Source organism: Struthio camelus, chromosome 26, assembly GCF_040807025.1.
Source record: "Struthio camelus isolate bStrCam1 chromosome 26, bStrCam1.hap1, whole genome shotgun sequence".
Taxonomy (NCBI): Eukaryota; Metazoa; Chordata; class Aves; order Struthioniformes; family Struthionidae; genus Struthio; species Struthio camelus.
This window is the reverse complement of record NC_090967.1, coordinates 5,739,827-5,754,403: the sequence shown is the minus strand read 5'-3', so window position 1 is coordinate 5,754,403 and position 14,577 is coordinate 5,739,827. Positions and strand designations below refer to the sequence as shown.

General features: G+C 67.0%; 3 protein-coding genes across 5 annotated transcripts; 1 reads left to right on the top strand and 2 right to left on the bottom strand.

The window, feature by feature from the left end:
- The first annotated feature begins 20 nt into the window (after positions 1-20).
- RAB3A (RAB3A, member RAS oncogene family) lies at positions 21-5,529 on the top strand. Of its 2 annotated transcripts, none has more exons than XM_068919769.1 (5): positions 21-98; positions 2,856-3,083; positions 3,273-3,391; positions 3,513-3,637; positions 4,098-5,529. In XM_068919769.1, the coding sequence occupies exons 2-5, from the start codon at positions 2,856-2,858 to the stop codon at positions 4,286-4,288; spliced, it is 663 nt and encodes a 220-aa protein (XP_068775870.1). In that variant the 5' UTR covers positions 21-98; the 3' UTR covers positions 4,289-5,529. The 2 variants fall into 2 exon arrangements, with proteins under 2 accessions (XP_068775870.1, XP_068775869.1); XM_068919768.1 differs by lacking the exon at positions 21-98 and adding an exon at positions 1,051-1,180.
- Positions 5,530-6,658: 1,129 nt separating this feature from the next.
- MPV17L2 (MPV17 mitochondrial inner membrane protein like 2) lies at positions 6,659-10,468 on the bottom strand. Of its 2 annotated transcripts, none has more exons than XM_068919771.1 (6): positions 10,419-10,468; positions 8,343-8,554; positions 7,789-7,959; positions 7,312-7,388; positions 7,107-7,235; positions 6,659-7,028 (listed from the first exon to the last, which is right to left on the bottom strand). In XM_068919771.1, the coding sequence occupies exons 2-6, from the start codon at positions 8,518-8,520 to the stop codon at positions 6,963-6,965; spliced, it is 621 nt and encodes a 206-aa protein (XP_068775872.1). In that variant the 5' UTR covers positions 8,521-8,554; positions 10,419-10,468; the 3' UTR covers positions 6,659-6,962. The 2 variants fall into 2 exon arrangements, with proteins under 2 accessions (XP_068775872.1, XP_068775873.1); XM_068919772.1 differs by lacking the exon at positions 10,419-10,468 and adding an exon at positions 10,322-10,397.
- A 495-nt stretch (positions 10,469-10,963) lies between these two features.
- IFI30 (IFI30 lysosomal thiol reductase) lies at positions 10,964-14,384 on the bottom strand. Its single transcript, XM_068919530.1, has 7 exons — positions 13,913-14,384; positions 12,400-12,579; positions 12,230-12,304; positions 12,041-12,136; positions 11,778-11,930; positions 11,621-11,689; positions 10,964-11,193 (listed from the first exon to the last, which is right to left on the bottom strand). Exons 1-7 carry the CDS (start codon positions 14,036-14,038, stop codon positions 11,131-11,133), a joined length of 762 nt encoding a protein of 253 aa, XP_068775631.1. The 5' UTR covers positions 14,039-14,384; the 3' UTR covers positions 10,964-11,130.
- Positions 14,385-14,577: the final 193 nt, after the last annotated feature.

The following is a 14,577-nucleotide window of genomic DNA, read 5'->3' as shown; positions in this document are numbered from 1 at the left end:
CGGCCCGCGGGCGGCTCCGCTCCGGGTGCCACCAGCCGTGTTTGACCGAAAGCGAGCTCCTCCCTGAGGAACACCCTCATCCATCACCGCCGGCTAAGGTAAATATTTAATCGCCAGCTTGGCAGAGCCGGCTCCCCGCTCTTCCGCGTCGCTCCCGACGGTGGTTTTATCGGGCCTCCGCCCGCGGCCCGGCCCTCGGGTCCGTCCGTCCCCCCCCCACCGCCACCGTCGAGAGCCCTCGCTCGACGGGACAGTGCCGTCCCTCGGCCGGAGACCCGGAGAGCGTCCGGCGGCCTCGCCGGAGAGCCGGAGCCCGAGCTGGCTTCGGCTAAGGCCCCCCCCCAGGGCGCAACCTGGAGGAGAGGACGGGCCTCCGCGCCCAGCGAGCACCCCCCTCCCCAAAACCACCCCGGCTGTGCAGAGACCGGCGCCGCCATATGCTGCCTCCCCCTAATCCCCGCCGATCGCCTCAGCCCGTGGGGAGGGCGAGGGAGGACGCGGCCGGCCGTGCCCCCTCCCGGGCGCGACATGGCTGCCGCACTGGGGGGCACTGGGAGGAGAGGGAGGCCACTAGCCCCCACCTCAAGGCCCAGTGAGGGGGATTAGGGTCAGGGTGCCCATGGCTCCTCAGGCTATCCTGAGGGTGTGACATGTTGTGCCAGCTGGCAGTCGCGACACGGGGGTGGCGGGGGGGTGGTATGTCGTGACCGGGGTGGGGGGAGGATATTGTGAGGGCTCCTTCTCTCCCCCTCGGGAGGAGGGATGGCTCTTTCTTCTCCCCTCCTCAGGAGGGAATGGTTCCTTCCACTGCCCCCCGTTTGGGGAGGGAATGGTTCGCTCCGCTGCCCCCCGGGATGGGGCCTGGCCCACACCACTGCCCCCTGTGGGGGGGGGAACGGCTCCTACCACCGCGCCGCGGAGGGGGAGGGCTGCAGAGGTGGGTTTCCCCCCTCCTCTCCCCCGCCCCGCCCGGCGTGGCCCCGGCGCGCTGTCCATCACGGCTGCGCGCCGGCCTATCAGCGCGCCGGCCGGGCCCGTCTCCGCTGACGTGTCGGCGCTCATCTGCATGCCGGGCCCCGCCCCTCGGCGCGGCGACGTCAGCGGGGCTCTGCAACCGCCGGGGCGGCGCGCGCCGCTGCTGCATTTGCTGCAGGAGGCGCGGCGCGAGCGCGAGCTGGAGGTGAGCGCGCGCCCCCCCCCCCCCCACGCCGGGCCCAGTGGTTGGGGGGGGGGTTTGCAAAGCTGGGGAAGGGGTTGCAAAGCCGGAGGAAGGATTGCATAGCCGGGGGGGAGGGGGGGATTTGCAACGGCGGGGTGGGGGGGTTGCAGTGGCGGGGGGGGGCCCGGGTGGTGCAGGTAGCCCCATTGCATCAGGGGCGGGCTGCAGCCGCGCTGCCCCGGGGTGGCGGTGGGGGGGGGGTCGGGCTCCCCGCTGTGTGCGGGGCGCTGGGAGTCGGTATATATCGTCGTTCTCTCTCTTCCCTCCCCCCCCCCCCCCCCGCTACCACCAGGCCTGGGGCCGGTGGGCGGCGGAGGTCGGCCCGGTGCACCGGGCTCGGGGCCTGCGGCACCGGCGGGTTGCGTAACCGGCCTGGCCCGCAGCGCCCTGTAGCGCCGTGCACCCAGCCCCGCGCAGCCGCTGCCCCCCGGGGCCGTGCACCCACCTCTGTGCGGCCCCTGCCCAGCATCCCCACGCAGCGCCCTGCACCCGCTGCCCTGCAGCGCCGAGCACCCACCCTATTGCACCTGCGGCCCTGCAGTGCCGAGCACGCACTCTGTTGCACCCACGGCCCTGCAGTGAGTGCTGTGCGCCCACCGCCGTGCACCTGCTGCCCGGCATCCCCCAGAGCACCAGGCACCCGCTGCCCTGCGGTGCTGTGCACCCACCCTTATTGCACCCGCTGCCCTGCGGTGCTGTGCACCCACCCTTATTGCACCTACTGCCCTGCAGTGCCGATCACCCACCCCTATTGCACCCACTGCCCTGCAGTGAGTGCTGTGCGCCCACCGCCATGCACCTGCTGCCCGGCATCCCCCAGAGCGCCAGGCACCCGCTGCCCTGCGGTGCTGTGCACCCACCCTATTGCACCCGCTGCCCTGCGGTGCTGTGCACCCACCCTTATTGCACCCGCTGCCCTGCGGTGCTGTGCACCCACCCTATTGCACCCGCTGCCCTGCGGTGCTGTGCACCCACCCTATTGCGCCCGCTGCCCTGCAGCACTGTGCTGTGCACTCACCTCCAGGGCTGTTCACCCACCTCTGTGCACCCACTGCCCTGCAGCACCATGCACCCGCTGTCGGCATCCCCGCGGAGCACCGTGCACCCGCCCCGCAGCACTGTGCACCCGCCGCCCTGCGGTGCAGTGCACCCCTTCCCCGCGCCGCGGCCGCCGGCAGAGAGCCGAGCGGGGGCACCGCTGCAGGTGCCATTTCGCGGCGGAGACGCAGGGAGCGGCTGCGGAGCGCCGGCCGCAGCCTCCCTGCGAGGCTCGCGGGCTCCCCCTGCTCCGCGCCGGCGGAGAGCGGCGCTCCGGACCCGGCGGTGCCAGCTCCCAGCTCCGCAGCAGCCCCCGCAGCTCCCCGGTGCCTCGCCGCAGCCGGTCCCGTCAACGCGGCCTCCGTCCCGGGGCCGGGCGAGAGAGGAGGGAACGCGAGTCCGCTCGTCTCTGCGGGACGCCCCTTTGCACCGGCCTGCTCGAGCCGAAGCGGGGGGGTCTCGGGGCGGGGGGGGGTCCCCGCGGCGGCAGGGAGCGATGGAGGCGGCGCCGGGGCTGCCGGCGGGCGCGGGAAGACGCTCCGGGCAGCCGTTCCCGCGGGGTCGGAGCGGCGGGCTCACGGCCCCCTCTGCCTCGCAGATGGCGTCCGCTACCGACTCCCGCTATGGGCAGAAGGAGTCCTCGGACCAGAACTTCGACTACATGTTCAAGATCCTGATCATCGGGAACAGCAGCGTGGGCAAAACCTCCTTCCTCTTCCGGTACGCCGACGACTCCTTCACGCCCGCCTTCGTCAGCACCGTCGGCATCGACTTCAAGGTCAAAACCATCTACCGCAACGACAAGCGCATCAAGCTGCAGATCTGGGTGAGCGCCCAGATCACCTGGGGACGGGGGGACGCGTCCCGCTCCGGCGTCCCCCATCCCGGCAGCGCCGTGCTCCGGGTGGGATGTGCCCCCCCCCCCTTCCCACCGGACCGGGAACAAGGATGCGGCGAGCGTTGCCATGGCGAATGACCGCCGGCATCGCCTGACGCCTCCTTGCCCTCTCCGCAGGACACAGCCGGCCAGGAGCGGTACCGGACCATCACCACCGCCTACTACCGCGGCGCCATGGGCTTCATCCTCATGTACGACATCACCAACGAGGAGTCCTTCAACGCCGTGCAGGACTGGTGGGCGCCTCCCCTAACGAGCCCCGGGGCCCCTAACGAGCGTCCGCCGGTGCCGGCATCGCCGGCCCTCTCCGCGCCTGGTTTTATTACATTTTCTTTTTTATTTGTTTGCCTCCCGAAGGTCGACCCAGATCAAGACCTACTCCTGGGACAACGCGCAGGTCCTGCTGGTGGGCAACAAGTGCGACATGGAGGACGAGCGCGTGGTGTCGTCGGAGAAGGGCCGCCAGCTGGCCGAGCACCTGGGTGAGCACCGATAACTTAATTAGGGCTCGATTTACCCGCGGTAATTCTGCCGTTTAGATAACAGCACCGACTTGTCATCTCACAACCGGGGGGGGGAGGGAAAGAAACCAAAATCACGCTGCGAGCGCCTGGGTTTTGCCGACCGTTTTTGACATCTGTTAGGGTAACGGCCGCGCAGACCGGCCGCGGGCCGGAAAAGTCGTGGATTTTATGGGCCGGTTAAACCCAGCTTGAGCTGGGAGTGGGTTTTATGGGTTTGTGGCCGGGGTTGAGCGCTTGCGAACAGCCCGTGAGCGTTTCCCTGGTGGAGGAGGAGCCGTGAAACCTCTCAGCTTGGTGGCAGCTCTTTACTTACTTGTTCAGGGCCCCGAGGAGGAGCTGTAGGTCAAGGCCTGGTGGGTGGGTGGGAGGTGGTTTTGGGGGGTTTGCACCCTGACCCCCCCCCCTTCCCTCCGGCCAGGCTTCGAGTTCTTCGAGGCCAGCGCCAAGGACAACATCAACGTCAAGCAGACCTTCGAGCGGCTGGTGGACATCATCTGCGAGAAGATGTCGGAGTCGCTGGACGCGGCCGACCCGGCGGTCACCGGCGCCAAGCAGGGCCCCCAGCTCACGGACCAGCAGGCCCCCCCGCACCAGGACTGTGCCTGTTAGGGCCCGGTGTCCTCCGGTAACGCCGGCGCTCGGGCCGCGTGTCCTGCCCCCCGTCCCGTGTCTCTAGTCCCCGCTCCGGGGCGGGGGGCCGGCCTGGCTTCTGCTGCTGATACCTCGCAGGCTTCGACAGGGCCCCGTCCCCTCTCGGCGCCTGCCCTGTCCCCCTGCCCCGAGTTCGGCTGTGGCCCCTCTCCACCCCTTTATTTATTTTTAAGCCCGGGATGGTAGGAGCAAACTCATCCGAGCCTGCTTTCAACCATCCCACGAGCCTGACTCGTCTATATACAACTCTTATTTCCGTTGTCTGCCCGGAAACGCCAGCTCCGGTCGCTCGCGAGCCCGTTCCTCCGCGTGCCCGGCTCGCGGGCGCCTTCCCGGCGCTCCGGGCACCGGCGCCTGCGCCCGAGCTCGGCCGCCGGCCCGCTCTGCCCGCCTGGAGAGCCGCTCGGTTCTCCTTGCTGTCTGGCTGTCCTCTCGCCCCAGGTGGATGGATTATTTCCTATCTCTTGTTTATTTGTATAAATAGATGCTAATTTATGCTCCCGCTGTCTTCCTCCTTGTACATATAAAGAGAAAAAAGGGAAAAAAAAAACCCTCCTTGTAAATAGGAGTAGGAAGTGACGCTGTGCGTGTGACCTGCCGTGCTGTGGCCGTGTTGGTGCATTTATTTTAATCGGTGTGGTGACCTGCTTGTGAATATCACTTTTAAATCTATTATTTAAAGGTTAAAACAAAACAAAAAAAAAACCCCAACCAAACAAGCAAGGCCAGCAAAGCAAGCTGTAGCAAACCAGTCGCAGCTCCGCGGCCGCGAGCAACGCGCACCTCCCGGGAGAGCGTGGCCCGGAGGACACCGCTGCCGACTCCCGCGCCGGCGCGCCGGGCTCCACGGGCTCCGACCAGCATCGCTACTTTGCTACAGAGCGTTTGGCTCCTTGTCTGTTAACGTAGTAATGTGCTTACGTGGAGACTGTGAATAAGTGGATATTACTAGAGCAATGACCGACCCGGACGTCTTGCTTCCCTCTATTTATTTTTTTTGGAGCGCTGTGTCTTTATTTTACAGGTCCCCTGACCACGGTACCATACCCCCCCCCTTCCCTTTCCTCTTTTTGTGAAGTTTACTTATGGAAGAGTTACACTGTACTGTACAAATGTCAAAAGTGTCAAAAGAGTACAATTTCCTAACAATCACTGTATTAAAGAAATGTTGTGAAGAAATAAATCAATGCTGATCACCAGTTACTCCAGGTCATTTCAGGAGGAAGGGAGCGGGAGGCCGGGGAGCGCTGCATCCCGAGCCGGGATGTCCCCCACGCGGCAGGACCGGCCGGCTCCCCGCTGTCTCCAACCTCTTTCCTCCGCGGTTTCGAGCTCAGTGGCTGGGCGAGACCAAATATCTGGTTTCGTAATTAGCATTCGCCAGCCAACCGGCTCCCGGTGTTCTGCAGCAGCTCGGCGCTCTGCCGCGGGAGGGCTGCTCCCCCCCCCCCCCGACGGCGGCGTGTTTCAGGAGCGATGAGGACAGAGCTGTAAGTAAGGCTCAGCTTTAATCGGTAGAAAATTCAATTTAGGCACGTCCGAGATGGTTTTCATCAATACTGTAAATAAATAAGCTGCCAGGTTGCAGCGCGAGCATCGCATTTGCCCGGGGCCCTGCAGCAACACCAGCAGCCTCCTGTGCTGGAGCACGACGCGGTGGGGCCAGCCCCGAACACGCGTGGCCTGCCCGCAGGAGGCAGCAGGGAAACGAGCACTTTCAGCCCGAGGAGCAGCAAGGGCAGCGAGCAAACACGGGGGAGCGACTGGGGCAAAGCCACGAGAGGAGGGCCGACGCAGGACTGCAGTGGGGGAGCAGGCGCTGGCTGCAGCGGGACCAGCCCCGCGGCTGGGTGAGGGCGGCCACTGCCACGGGGACAGAGGGGCAGCGATTACAAAGCTGCAATGACAAGTTTGGTGGCTGCAGCCCACCGCAGCAGAGTTCATTCCCTGAAGGCGAGAGGAGAACATAGAGGGAGGAGAAAGGCAGTGCTGGATTTAGTGACTTTTCCATTGGTAAAAGGCACGAGTTTGAAGAGTGAAAGCAGCAGGGAAAGGCAGGAGGAGCTCAGATGCAAGCAGAGGGGCAGCAGCGACTCGCCAAACAGCTGAATCGGGAGCAAGGAATGGTTTGGAGATGCTGCATTTGCTGTCAGGGCTCGTCCCCAGCAGAAGAGCGAGGGACTAACCTTGCCAGGGAGGGGAAAAACCTGCCTGCAGCAGAGCAGCGAGCCCAGCGGCCCAGTCCCCAGGGCTGGATGCAAAGAGTAAATGCAGCAGCCGCTCCCATCCCTAACAGCGTGGGCGCCGTGGCGGAAGAGAAAACTCGGCTCTATTCAATAGCCTTTTATACAAGAGTCTCTAAAATATGACCTAAGCCCCTAATTGCAATCAGTAGACAAGTTAATTGGCAAGATCTCCTCTGGCTGCCGTGAAGCGCAGCCCATGAGTGTGATTGTCTCCAAGAACCGTTTTTCTTCCCTGGATTGAGAGTTTGTTCGTGGCCGTCGCGAGCCGGCTCCTGCCCAGGCTCGCCGCACTCGCAGCTTCGACAGACACCCAAGTAACTGATTAGCGCTGGGCAGCTTATGAAAACACGGTAGCGGTCCTTGAGAACGGCTTCAGCGCTGCCTGCTCACATCCCAATGCTGCGCTCGTTCCCGTGCTGCGCGTCGTGCTCAGCGATCAGGGGTTGATTATGCTAAAAATACAAGAAAACGGGCTCAGTCGATGCGACCCAGGCAAGGCCATAGGGCCTAGGAGGAACGACAGCGCTTACCCTGTGCTTGAGGTAGGAGAGGTATGTGTCCCAGCCCAGCGTAATCACGTTCACGTAAACCACCCGGTACTTGGGTGGGAGGAAGAGGAAGTTCACGAGCTGAGCCGCCGGCCACACGCACCAGTCAGCCTACAAGGAGCAAACAGCCATTATCTGCCTGCGTCACGAGGAGGGGGTGGAGGAAGAGCTAAAGGGATGCACCTACCTTGTAAAACTCCCAGAATTTCTCCTTGAGCTCCCCCCAGCTCTCCTCCAGGGCCTGGCCCTCCAGGGCACCCATGCCTGCAGCAGAGAGATGGGGTGAGCAGCACCAGGGCTGGGGCCGTCGGCTGTCCCTCGAGTCCGCCCCGGACCTGAGTTACTGTCTCCAAGGCCAGCAGCTCAGCTGCATCTTCCTCTCGCCAAAAAGCCCTCGACGGTTCAGGAGGGAACAGCACTTTATCGGGCACTAGCTCGTGCTTCACCAGCCGGGAAGGAGCCTAGGGACACCCATTCCCGGCCTCCAAAGGGAGCCGCGGAGCGAGGGTGCTGCACGTCACGCCGGCAGCCGGCCCGCTCCTCCACGTCTGGCCACCAACACGTCACCCGTTCCCTGGGTGGAGGCAGTGTGGGCCCGCTCTCGTTTTAGCAACATTTACATAATGTTGCTAAACCCGCATAAGGCGGGTAGCGACGCTTTTACCTAAGAAATACCAGACTCCCAGGGCTGGTGATGCCACCAGCTGGTCAATGAGGACTTTCTTCAGGACCGTTTTCATGCCCTTAAAGCCGCTTGCAGGAAAGGCTCCATCTAACCAGAGGTACCAGTAGTGCATCAAGGGGCCCATGCTGCAGCCGATGGCAAACATGCGCGCTGCAACACAACACCGCCGTCAACGCGCGCCGCGGGCTGGCACGCACAATGCCTTCGTGCATTATTTACGTGCTCCCCCCCCACCCCCACCACCCCGTAAGCGTATACGGCCCACGAGAAAACACAAAAGGCGAGCAGGTCCCGCGTCCTGCCGGGAGCTGCCCACGAGGGATGTCGCTATCGGGGACACGGTGCAGAACGATGGTGAACGTGAGGCTGGACCCCAGGCAGAAGAGGGTCCAAAAATTGTGTTATATGACCCCCCCCCCAAAGGCAGCAGGAGCTGGGGTGGAAGGTGAGCTAGCAGCATGCACAGACTTTGTCACGCTGGGAGAACAGCTGAGAGCTCCTCGCGGGGCCGCGGCGAGCCGGCGTGGACCCACCTGTGCGAGCCGGCTCCCAGGGCCGGGCCGGGTCCTTCCGCCGCTCCCGCGCCTGCTGGAGCGTGTCGCCGGCGGCCAGGAGCGCCCCGCAGCTCACCGTGTTGGTCGCCAGCAGGAATCGGCCCTTGAAGAAGGGCTTGCAGCAGCTGCGGAAGAGGCGCCTGCCCCGGGCCAGCATCCTGCGGGCCGCGGCCGGGCCCCGCGCGGCCGCCCTGCAGCCGAGGCGGGAGGACGAGGAAGAGGAGGAGGAGGCCGTGAGGAAGGCCCCGGCGCCACGGTCAAACCCCCACGCCGGCCCCCAGCACCCTCTTACCCCAGTCACGCTGCACCCACAGTGTTATCCCTACCCCCCCCCCCCAGTCCATCCGATTACATCTGCATCCCCAGTTCCCCCTGCGCCCCCCCCCCAGTTCCCCCTGCTCTTCCCAGACCTGCCAGTTACCCCCCCAATGCCCCCAGTAACCCCGATACTCCCCCAGTGCCTCTGCTGTAACCCCCAGTCACCCCCTGCTCCCCCCATCCCTCCCAACACCCCTGTCCCCCCCCCCCCGCCCCGAGTCCCTCCGGTTACCCCAGTGCCTCCCCAATCCCACCACCTACCCCCATACCCCTGTCCCCTAATAATGCCTGCACCCCCCCGATTCCTCACCCATCCCTGTACCCCCCCAGTTATCCCTGCATCCCCCAGCCCCCCCCTTACTCCGTAGCCCCCTCAAGTTATTCCTGTACCCAACTCCCCCTCAGTTACGTCACCTCAGCACCCCCCTAATTCTCCCAGTACCCCCACACCCCGTCACCCCAGTGCCCCCCAATTCTCCCAGTACCCCCGTTACCCCTGCACCCCCCCTCACCCCAGTACCCCCCCTAATTCTCCCAGTGTCCCTCCAGTTACCCCTGCACCCCCCCTCACCCCAGTGCCCCCCAATTCTCCCAGTACCCCCCAGTTACCCCTGCACCCTCCCGTCACCCCAGTGCCCCCCAACTCTCCCAGTACCCCCCAGTTACCCCTGCACCCCCCTCACCCCAGTACCCCCCCTAATTCTCCCAGTGCCCCTCCAGTTACCCCTGCACCCCCCTCACCCCAGTACCCCCCCTAATTCTCCCAGTGTCCCTCCAGTTACCCCTGCACCCCTCCTCACCCCAGGACCCCCCCCCAAATTCTCCCAGTACCCCCCCCAGTTACCCCTGCACCCCCCTCACCCCAGTGCCCCCCAAATTCTCCCAGTACCCCCCCAGTTACCCCTGCACCCCCCCTCACCCCAGGACCCCCCCCAAATTCTCCCAGTACCCCCCCCAGTTACCCCTGCACCCCCCCTCACCCCAGGACCCCCCCTAAATTCTCCCAGTACCCCTCCAGTTACCCCTGCACCCCCCCCTCACCCCAGGACCCCCCCCAAATTCTCCCAGTACCCCTCCAGTTACCCCTGCACCCCCCCTCACCCCAGGACCCCCCCTAAATTCTCCCAGTACCCCCTCCAGTTACCCCTGCACCCCCCCCTCACCCCAGGACCCCCCCCAAATTCTCCCAGTACCCCCTCCAGTTACCCCTGCACCCCCCCCTCACCCCAGGACCCCCCCCAAATTCTCCCAGTACCCCCTCCAGTTACCCCTGCACCCCCCCCTCACCCCAGGACCCCCCCCCAAATTCTCCCAGTACCCCCTCCAGTTACCCCTGCACCCCCCCCTCACCCCAGGACCCCCCCCAAATTCTCCCAGTACCCCCTCCAGTTACCCCTGCACCCCCCCTCACCCCAGGACCCCCCCCAAATTCTCCCAGTACCCCTCCAGTTATCCCTGCACCCTCCCATCACCCCAGTACCCCCCTAATTCTCCCAGTGCCCCTCCAGTTACCCCAGGACCCCCCCCAAATTCTCCCAGTACCTCCCCAGTTACCCCTGCACCCTCCGTCACCCCAGGGCCCCCCCAAATTCTCCCAGTGCCGCCCAGTTACCCCTGCAGGCCCCTGTCACCCCAGTTACCCCTGTACACCCAGTTATCCAGCCCCCCCGTTACTCCTGCAGCCCCCAACTCTCCCAGATACCCCCGCGCCCCCCCGGCCCCCCCAGCCCCGGTCACCTGCCGCCGCCCCGCTCCCCGCCCGCCGCCACCGCCCGCTTCCGCCACCTGCACGTGGCGGGGGGGGGGGGGGGTCCCGTGACGGAGGAGCCTTCCGCTTCCCGCGGGGGCCATGACACCTACCGAGGCAACTGGGGGGGCAGCCATGGCACTTACCGAGGCAACTGGGGGCAGCCATGACACCTACCGAGGCAACTGGGGGGCAGCCATGGCACTTACCGAGGCAACTGGGGGCAGCCATGACACCTACCGAGGCAACATGGAGGGGCGGCCATGACACCTACCGAGGCAGAAGGCCGTCGGCAGGGCAGCCCTGTGGCCCTAGGGCAGGAGCAGGACAGGGACGGGGCAGCACAGGGGCAGCCCTGTGCCCCAAACCTCGTTCCCCTTCAGCCCCCGCAACCGCTGCAGACACCCCCCACACCGACTCCTCCCCCCAACTGGTCAGGTAGCCCCAGGCCAGGCAGATTGCAGCGCAGGCCCCAGCGCAGCCATTCCCCCCCCCCCCACACACACCAAACCAGCAACACAGGACTCAGCAGGCGCCTTTTCCACCAAACATCCACTTTTTATTCCCTCGCTGGCGGCACGGGCGTTCCCGGCCGCCCAGGCTTGTTCCCGTTGGGCCGATCCGGGGAGGGGGGGGGGCCGCGCGGCGCAGCCGGGGCAGAGCCTGACCGTGGGGCGCCGCCATCGCGTCGTGGCCGCCGCCTCAGCTGGCGCAGCGCGCGGGGCTGCTCGGGGCTCGGCCCGGGCAGCACTCGGGCTTCTCCCCCTGCAAGGAGAGCGGCGGGCAGCGAGGGGGAGAGGAGCAGCGCCGCCACCCCAGCCCCTGGGCCACCACGGCGGCGGTGGTGGTGGTGGTCGTCGTGGTGATGGTGGTGGTGGCAGCGGTGGTGGTGGTGGTGGTGGCGGCAGTGGTGGTGGTCATGGTGGTGGTGGCGGCGATGGTATTGGTGTTGGTGGTGGTGATGGTGTTGGTGGTGGTGATGGGGGTAGCGGTGGGGGCGGTGATGGTGCTGGTGTTGCTGGTGATGGTGGTAATGGTGGTGATGGTGGTGGTGATGGTGTCGGTGTTGGTGGTGGTGGTAGTGGTGATGGTGTTGGTGGTGGTGTTGAGGGTAGTGGTGGTGACGGTGATGGTGTTGGTGGTGTTGGTGGTGGTGCTGGTGGTGATGGTGGTGGTGATGGTGGGGACTCACCTGGTAGAGCTCGCACACCAGGGCCAGCAGCGCACCCTGCGCCCGCGCCTGCAGCTCGTCCGTGTGCTTCTGCAGGTGAGAGGGACGCCGGTGTCACCCGGAGCTGCCCGGCCACCCACCTTCCCCCCCCCCCCCATACCCTTCTCGCACCACCTACCCCGTTGACCACGATCCAGGGCACGTAGTTGTGCGGCGGGTCGAGGGCGGCCGTCAGCTGGGCGTTGCGGTGCATCAGCTGCCTCCCCAGCTCGCCCTGCGCGCAGGCGGCCACCCGCGCCGCCGACACCTCCGGCGCGTACACCCGCAGGCACTGCCGGGGTTGGGGGGCGTCACGCCGCCGCTCCGGGGACCAGTGGGGGGGTGGTTGGGGAGGGTGGTGAGGACAAGGAGAGGGGACACGGGGAGGGGAGGGCGACCTACAGCCTCGACGTTCTTGGTGACGGCCGCCGACGACTCCAGGCAGGCGATGGCGGGGAAGTAGGTGTTGAAGTCCCCGGCCTCGTGCATCAGGCAGGCCTGCGGGGACGGGCGGCCGCGGCGGTAGCGGAGGGCGGCTGCGGCTCTACCCGTCCCGTCCCGTCCGCGCGCTCCCCCCCTGCCCCGACTCACCTCCACCACGTTGCCCAAGCACTCCTCGGGGCCGTGCTGGCACTGGAAGCGCCACGTCCCGTTGACGTTCCTCTCCTGCGGGACGAGGCCGGCTGAGCGGCGCCGCCGCGCGTCACCGCCGCCGCGCGTCACCGCCACCGCGTGTCACCGCCGCCGGCCGCGGCTCCTACCTGCGCGTTGCCGTAGGGCACCAGGGTGACGCGCAGGACGTCGGCCGGCAGCAGCAGCCAGGTGGCCAAGAGCTGCTGGGCCACGAAGCCCCGGCAGGCCGGGCACAGGCTCTCGTAGTAGAGGCTCAGCTCCACCGGGGCCACCGCCGTGCGCGACAGGTTGCCGCACCGGGCCTCCGCCTGTGCATGGACAGCGGTTGTGCAGAGCAAAAAAAGGGGGTGGGGTGGGGGGAGTTGCGCCGGCCACGTCCGCCCGGCCCGGGGAGGGAGGGGGTGAAGGTCCTCCAACACCAGAGCGGTGGCGGTGGGGGGTTGCGGCATGCAGCCGGCAGGGTTTTCCGCGGGGAACTTCCTCAACGCGCTTCGGAGGAAGAGTGCGGCCGGCCGGCCGGGGCTCGGCCCGGGGTGGGGTGGCGGTGGGGGCGGACGGTTGGGGGGGGGGGGCTGAGACGGAGCGGAGAGATGCAGGGCGCAAGGGGCTGGAAAAGCAGAAGTGGCGACTGCTGCCGCTGCGTTGGGGTCTGGCTGCGGCACGTCTCTTCCTCGGGGACGTCGGGGAGCAATGCAGCTCCCTCCCGCCCCGATCAGCCCGACTGCTCCTGCCTCGGGGTCCGGCTGCAGCAGGGCTTTTGGGGGAGCAATGCGGCACCCAGAGCATCCCGATTGCTCCTGTGTCTGGATCCGGCTGCAGTAGCGTTTTTGGGGGAGCAATGCAGCACCCGGCGCATCCTGATTGCCCCCCCATCGGGGTCCGGCTGTAGTAGTGTTTTTGGGGGAGCAACGCAGTGCCCGGCGCATCCCGATCACTCCCCCGTCGGGGTCCGGCTGCAGCAGGGCTCTTTGGGGGAGCAACGCAGCGCCTGGCGCATCCCGATCGCTCCCCTGTCGGGGTCCGGCTGCAGCAGGGCTCTTTGGGGGAGCAACGCAGCGTCCGGCGCATCCCGATCGCTCCCCCGTCGGGGTCCGGCTGCAGCAGGGCTCTTTGGGGGAGCAACGCAGCGTCCGGCGCATCCCGATCGCTCCCCCGTCGGGGTCCGGCTGCAGCAGGGCTCTTTGGGGGAGCAACGCAGCACCCGGCGCATCCCGATCGCTCCCCCGTCGGGGTCCGGCTGCAGCAGGGCTCTTTGGGGGAGCAACGCAGCGTCCGGCGCATCCCGATCGCTCCCCTGTCGGGGTCCGGCTGCAGCAGGGCTCTTTGGGGGAGCAATGCAGCACCCAGCGCATCCCAATCGCTCCCCCGTCGGGGTCCGGCTGCAGCAGGGCTCTTTGGGGGAGCAACGCAGCGTCCGGCGCATCCCGCGGCGCGTCCCGCGGCCCCGCGCCCTGGCAGGAGCAGCGCTCAGAGCCGCCACGCGCAGCTCCAGCGTCGCGGGCGGCCGGAGCCGGCGCCGCAGCATCACCGGGACCCCGCGTGCCGGCTGCATCCCCTCGTCCCGCCTCTGCCCCCTGCCCAGGCGTGCCGGGCGGGCGGGCGAGCAGGACGCCCCGGCCTCGCGGCTGCCCCGTCTCTGACCTGGCAGGCGACGGCGATCTCCCGGGAGCTGCACCAGAGACGGGCCGGGTAGCGGCAGGGCGGCCGGGCCAGCGCCGGCGCCAGGGCCGCCAGGGCCAGGAGCGCCAGCGGCACGGCGGGGGCCATGGGGACGGCGAAGGTGGCCAGCGAGCCCAGGCGAGCCCGGCTCGGGCGAGGACTTTTAAAGGCCGCCCGCGCCCGCCTCCGCGCGCCCTTCCTGCCCGGCGCAACCTGCCTCCTCTCATGTGACGCCGCGGCGGCGGCTGCTGACTCACGCGGGGGCCGCGGCTGGACGCGGCCCCCCGAGGCGGGCGGCGAGCGGGGTGGTGGTGGTGGTGGGGGGGGGAACGCGCACGGTGCCGTCGGCCTCCCCCCGGGGCGGCGGTCGGCGTCTCGCCGCGCTCCCGCTCGGTCCGACAGCCGCCGCCGGCTGCTCGGCCCCAAACGCCAGCTCGGCCCCGGGAGGACGATGCCGCCGCCGCGGCCGAACTTTGAGCTTCCGCCCGCCGCTGGCAGTTCGCCCCCGTTCCCCGGGGGAATCACAGGGGAAAAAAAAAAAAAGAAACGGCTGCAGGGTTTTTTTTTTTTTAATTCCGTTTATTTCTTTTTTTTTTTGTCTGTTTTGTTTCGGTTTTGGTTTTGAAGTACCGTACAAAAAGGTCTCT

What these genes read in the sequence shown, in the direction of transcription:
- RAB3A (XM_068919768.1), top strand. Translation starts at nt 1,067, where the DNA reads ATGCCGGGCCCCGCCCCTCGGCGCGGCGACGTCAGCGGGGCTCTGCAA. An exon ending in GCATCAAGCTGCAGATCTGG is followed by an intron (nt 3,084 to 3,272) that starts GTGAGCGCCCAG and finishes CCCTCTCCGCAG; the next exon opens with GACACAGCCGGCCAGGAGCG. An exon ending in CCAGCTGGCCGAGCACCTGG is followed by an intron (nt 3,638 to 4,097) that starts GTGAGCACCGAT and finishes CCCTCCGGCCAG; the next exon opens with GCTTCGAGTTCTTCGAGGCC.
- MPV17L2 (XM_068919771.1), bottom strand. Translation starts at nt 8,520, where the DNA reads ATGCTGGCCCGGGGCAGGCGCCTCTTCCGCAGCTGCTGCAAGCCCTTC. An exon ending in GGGAGTCTGGTATTTCTTAG is followed by an intron (nt 7,389 to 7,788) that starts GTAAAAGCGTCG and finishes TCTCTGCTGCAG; the next exon opens with GCATGGGTGCCCTGGAGGGC. An exon ending in TCTCCTACCTCAAGCACAGG is followed by an intron (nt 7,029 to 7,106) that starts GTAAGCGCTGTC and finishes TTGTATTTTTAG; the next exon opens with CATAATCAACCCCTGATCGC.
- IFI30 (XM_068919530.1), bottom strand. Translation starts at nt 14,038, where the DNA reads ATGGCCCCCGCCGTGCCGCTGGCGCTCCTGGCCCTGGCGGCCCTGGCG. An exon ending in GCTTGGGCAACGTGGTGGAG is followed by an intron (nt 12,137 to 12,229) that starts GTGAGTCGGGGC and finishes CCGTCCCCGCAG; the next exon opens with GCCTGCCTGATGCACGAGGC. An exon ending in CCTGGATCGTGGTCAACGGG is followed by an intron (nt 11,690 to 11,777) that starts GTAGGTGGTGCG and finishes TCTCACCTGCAG; the next exon opens with AAGCACACGGACGAGCTGCA.